Below are 6,000 nucleotides of genomic sequence, written 5' to 3'. Positions count from 1 at the left end.
ACCAGGCGATGTCTTACTGTGTTTTCACATGGTTAGAAGCGCTGAGCTGTCCCTCTGGAGCTTCTTTCACAAGGGCATTAATGTTATTCATGAGGGCTCCATTGTCATGGCCTACTCACCTCCCAAAAGCCCTACCTCCTAATACCATCACATTGGGAATCAGAGTTTTAACATATAAATTTGGGGGGAACACAGACATTTAGACCATAGCAGGCAGTTTCTTAAAATATTACATATACACCTACCATATGATCCAGGCATTCTAGTCCTAGGAATTTACCAAAGAGAAAGGAAATCATGTGTATAAATACTTGTATATGAATGCTCAGAGCAGCTTTATTTTCAATAGCCAAATAATAAACATAATAATAAAACATCGGTAAAGTCCATCAACATGTGAATGGATAAACACACTGTGGTATTTCCACATAATGGAATATTCAAAGCAATAAAAATAATGAACCATTGATATACATTACAACATCAATGAATCGCAATATGCTGAGAGCAAGAAGCCAGACTAAAAGGAGTATATACACTATCATTAAATATATGTAAAATTCCAGAGAATGCAACTGAATATATACATATATATATATATATATATATATACACATATACATATATATCAGAGAGAGCAGGTCAGTGGTTGTCTGGTGACCAGAGGGAGTAAGGAGAGGATGGAGGCAGGGATCACAAAGGAGCAGGGGCAGGAAATTCATCATATCAAAATATACCTTGGAGGAGTGTATGTGAAAGGAAAGGGCAATGAAGAAAGGCTGCACAAGGTGCTTCCAAGTTACTCACAAGATTCTAAAACTTACTGAGGGGCAGCGACCATGCATTCTGCCTGATCAACATACAAATTACTATACACACACACACACATATACTTCCTTCTTGTATGTGTGAAACATTTAAGAAAATGCACGTAAGCATCATGAAAGATAAGTATATGCATAAATATGATAGAGTTAATGGTAACTATAGGGTTATTTTATAGACCAGGGATTCACACAGTTTTAGAAATGGATAGAGTACTATCAACTGTGAGGCCCTCAGTTTACATCGAGACTAGTGAAGCGACCTGCCTCAGGTCAAACAACTAAGACTTAAACCCTGGTTGTTACTTTACTCCCACAGGACAGCTCTTTTAATTACTCCACCTTCCTTTTCTCATCTCTTGAGCTAGTTGTCTTTCTGTGACTTCAGTTAAACACTCTGCCCCCTCACAAGTAAAAGACATTCCTACATACATACATAAACATATAGATACACAAATACAACATTTGCCCATACATCCATGCATATATGCACGCATACATACATACATACATGCATGGTGTGCTGTTTAAAAACCAGCTCTGTGGGAGGGAGACAAATTTGCAGCATGCACTTACCAATTTCTCTGTTCCCATTTCTCCCACCATGGCTGATTTCAAGCTCCCAACATGATGTCACTGAATATGGAGTTTTGGAAGAGATGTGCAGTAGAACGCCATTTATAGTTTTTTCACCCTACAGGTACAGTAGATGCAAATAAGCTCAAAAAAAAAAAAACAGATTAATAGTAAAATGTAGTAAAATAATTAGGAAAGAATGTGTTTCGAGTGTTTACTTCCTTTGGCTATAATATAATGTATTAACGAATTCATTTACTTATTTTTTTATATAATTTGATATTTACTAATGGTATGCTTGCCAACTGGCTCACAAAATTTCCTAAAACTTTAACAACTGATTACCACCCGTTGATTTGAGCCAGCTTTAGCATACCATTGCTGCATAAACAGCTGCAAACTTTGGTGTGTGCTTCAAAAGTTCCTTGGAGTATTTCTTCCCTACTATAAAGCCAACAGAGTAAGCCTGCATTGCCCTTATTTGCTACATTTAAGAATTTGGCAAAGTAGTGGGTTAAATTGACGAACCATTCTTTGATCATCCTTATCAAATAAAAGGTGGAATTGAGTAAGCACTACATAGAGAGAGTCCATAATGTAAAATAAAGTAATTTGTACCTACTATACCTAGATGGATTGATGCTGGAATCACATTTCTCCAGATGTGTCTTCCTGTTTATCTAAAAATCTAGGCCCCATCCCTCCCTCCCTCCCTCCCTCCCTTTCCTCCTTTCCTTCCTTTTCTCCCTTCCTTCCTTTCCTCCCTCCCTCCCTCTTTCGTTTGTCATTGTTTTCTTGAGAACAGAAACAATAGAATATAGAGAGAGATAGAAATATAGGTAGTGAGAGAGAGACCGAGGGAGGAGAGAGAGAGACAGAGAGAGATTTTACAGAATTGGCCCCCACCATATGAAGATGTAATAAATATTTTTTTGATATTATGTAATTATTGTTTTGGCATCTTGAGGTCATGGGGCCATGCTAGTGACCCAAGGTTGTTTTCACCCCACCATCCCAGTGTTTTTGCAAGTATGTGGAAATCTTATTACAAACACTCCATCCACTAGCCTCAACAGGTATGATTTGCTTCTTTCCCAATAGGGGGCATCTCCACCTAGCTAGTTCCTGCCAACATAGCAAAAGACTTTACCCAAGTTCCTCTCTCTTCTTCCTGTAGGTGACCCCATGTGCCCCTGTGTGGTGTGTCTCGCCTCCCATCCTCTGAGGAATTGTGAGTAATAAACTTTTCTTTCAAAGGCAGTAAGCTCCTTTTCTGACATCTTACCATACCTGAGTACAACAAATGCTGGGTGCATCTTAAAATAAATCCTGGGTACAATGGCAAGTCCAAAACCTGTGGGATAGACTGACAGTCTATTTGTCTTCGGTCAACACAATCTTGATACTAGTCTGGATAAACCTGTGCCAGTTTAGCATCTCTCAGGCCTAGCATGCTAGCCCTGGCAGCCTTCCTGTGTTCCCCTGCAGGAACATAAAAACACAACCAACCAACCAACCAACCAACCAACCAACCAACCAATCAACCAACCCACCCCACATCAGGCTTCTTCCATTGGGTCTTAATTTCACGCCGTTGTCATTTTGCCTGCTTACACAAAATGGCTAACCCACGGAGAGGGGACAGCAGGGTTTGGAAGAGGACCACAGTTTTGTGAGTGAATATTGGGAGAGTGCCCCTTAGAAGGCTGCCAATCTCCTCAACCAAGGCAGGGGGATGGAAGGAGGGTCCTCTCTTGACAACCACTCAAGCAAGCAAGAGCGTCTTCAAGACCCCTCCCTACAGCGTCCTGTGCCCCTGCTCCACCAGGGCCACGAGGCGCTGTGACGTGATGGCAGGAGCACGGGGCAGAGCACATGTGCCCCGCCCCCATCTCGAGCCCCCGCTAGGGCCCCATTGAGACGTCACCGCGGTAGCCATTGTCATTGGCAACACGTCGCGTTGCCCCAGGAGACTCCACAGGCCTCTCCAAGGCTCTCAGAGCGAAGCCACAGGGTCCTTGGCCCTGACCCACGACCCTCCCCGAGAGAGGCTCCTACCTCCAGCCCAAGCCCCCTCCCCCACCTTCCAACCTCAGAGGACCGACTTTCCCTCAGATTCTCTGAGAAAGGAGAGCAAGGACTGACGGCCTCATGAGTGAGGCCGGAGAGGCCACCTGCACGGAGGTGGCAGCTTCCATCTCCCCTCAAGCCGCGCAGAAACACCTGGCGTCCTTGGGAGGCGGAGATCCTCCCCGGGCCCTAGTCGCAGGCAACCTCAGCGGCGATGGGATCCCCAGGACCCCCGCGGAGGGCGCCAAGGGAAAGGTGCCCAAGCAGGTCATCGCTAAGAGCGTGCGAGGCTCCGTCAAGTGGTTTAACGTGAAGAATGGGTACGGTTTCATCAGCAGGCACGACACCCAGGAAGATGTGTTCGTTCACCAGAGGGCCATCACCCGAAACAACCCTCACAAGTACCAACGCAGCGTGGGCGACGGCGAGACGGTCGAGTTCGACGTGGTGCAGGGCGAGCGGGGCACCGAGGCCGCTAACGTGACCGGGCCAGCCGGCGCACCAGTGGAGGGCAGCCGCTATGCTGCCAACCGCCCCCGCTTCCGCCGGGCCTTCTATATCCACCGCCGCGAGCAGCCACCACGCGGTCCCAAGGGTGCTGAGGACGACGCTGACGAAGGCGAGGGCAGCGGCGAAGGCTCCACCGCAGCCCAGGGCCTGAGGCGCCGCCCGCCTGGCCACTCCCAAGACCAACGCCTGCGGCGCTTCCCGCCCTGCCGCAGGGCCCCGGCGGTGATCCGCCGCCCCTCGATGCAGGCTACTAGCAACGGTCCACGGGCCGCCCAGCTGCCGGGGGCCGCCCAGACCGCAGGGCCCGAGCCACGGCGGGGGCCGCGCGTCAGCTACCTGCAGAGTCGCCCTAGGGGCCGAGGCACCGCGCTTGCTCCAAGACCCTCACCAAGTATCTCTGTGGAGCCCGAGGAGGAAAACAAGGAGAGCGGACGCGTCGCTGGAGATCCGAAGCAGAGCCCCCCTCCACGCTACGGATCCCGCTGCCCCAATAACCCGCAGCAGGCTCCTGGCACCCAGGACCAGGACCCCGAGGGAGGAGAGGGCAAGATACGGAAGAGCCCTGCTGAAACACCTGCTGCCGTTGCTGTGGCCAAGAAGAACAGTGCCACTGCGGAGGAGGATCCTCTGCCCATGGATGCCCCCTCTGCCGCCCAGGCCGACTAACAGCTCGGCTCCCTCCCCAGGGGCTCCCTGGCTTGGGCTGCAGGTGATGTCCCCTTGAAGAGAAGATGCCCTTTGGGTGCATCACAGTCCAAACATCCACACTGTTAGACTTGTGCCCTGAGAAAAATCCATGCCCCTTCCCCAAGGCTTGAGGATAAATCACAAGATCTATACGTCTCTAGACTCCCTCGTACCATCTGCCTTGGTAGTTTCTGCACACACGCAGGCATGTACACACACACACACTCACACACACACACTCACACACACACACACACACACACACTCTCTCTCTCTGTCTCTCTCTCACTCCCTCCCTCATACAGTCTGCCTTGGTAGTTTTGGTACACACACACACACACGCCTGTGCTTCTGACTATTCTTTTTAAAGATCTGACCAGGACCACAGCTATTATACTGCATCCCCAGGTGAATTAGTTGGAGTGCTTTTAAAAATTAGTTTTTATTTTTAATACAAAAACTAAGATTATCTGATGTTGAAGATTATCTGACATTGGTTGCTGTGTGATATTACTCACCTGAGTGGTCAATTTTTCAATAAAACATTTCCTGTTACTTTTATCTGTTATCACTGTTGTCTGATTTTTTTTCAAGCCTGTTAGCACATAATTGTATTGACACAGTCCTTTCAATCCTTCTTAGAGCCAGTTTTAGCAAAGATCGTGCCTATTGTTCTCTTTACAAGTCATGAATTTAAAACTAATTCTGGACTTACAGGTTGAACTTCTCAGGGTATTCTAAAGGATAAGAATACTTGGAAAAGAAAGACATATCCTCATCACTTTCTCTTTCATCCTCTTCCCCTGCCCTGCCATTTGAGCAATAAATCTGGAGGGTGGGCCCAACTACCCACACTTCCTGCTTAGGTAGTGAGTACTCTATGAGGCAAAACACAAAAAGCTGAGCAAAACACCATGACAAGTAAAAAATGTGGCTCTCTGGAAACAGAATTTGCCTCCTCTGTATTTTGTTTCTTTTAATGGATTCAATATAATACGATTTAAGTGGTTAAAAGAAAATGGGCATGAAGGGCTGGGGGGTGGGGGAAATGGGGAGATACTGGACAAGGGGTACAAACTTTCAGTTGTAAGATGAATGAGTTCCAGGGACCTAATGTACAGCATGGTGACTATAGTTAACAGTACTGTATTGTGTACTTGATAGTTGCTGTGAAAGTAGAGCATTAATGTTCTCACCATGACAACAAGAAACAAAATGATAACTATGTGAGGTGAAGGGTGTGTTAATTAACCTTATTGGGGGAAACATTTCACAATGTATACCTGTCTAAACTTATCACATTGTATATTTTAAACTTACACAATGTTATGTG

At 46.9% G+C, this 6,000-nt stretch overlaps 1 protein-coding gene across 1 annotated transcript; it reads left to right on the top strand.

Moving 5' to 3' along the window:
* The first annotated feature begins 3,369 nt into the window (after positions 1-3,369).
* On the top strand, positions 3,370-5,235 carry LOC140691884 (uncharacterized). The gene has a single exon (XM_072956254.1). It carries the CDS (start codon positions 3,552-3,554, stop codon positions 4,644-4,646), a length of 1,095 nt encoding a protein of 364 aa, XP_072812355.1. The 5' UTR covers positions 3,370-3,551; the 3' UTR covers positions 4,647-5,235.
* Positions 5,236-6,000: the final 765 nt, after the last annotated feature.

This window comes from Vicugna pacos, chromosome X (assembly GCF_048564905.1).
Source record: "Vicugna pacos chromosome X, VicPac4, whole genome shotgun sequence".
Classification (NCBI taxonomy): domain Eukaryota; kingdom Metazoa; phylum Chordata; class Mammalia; order Artiodactyla; family Camelidae; genus Vicugna; species Vicugna pacos.
This window is presented reverse-complemented; position numbering and strand designations above follow the sequence as displayed.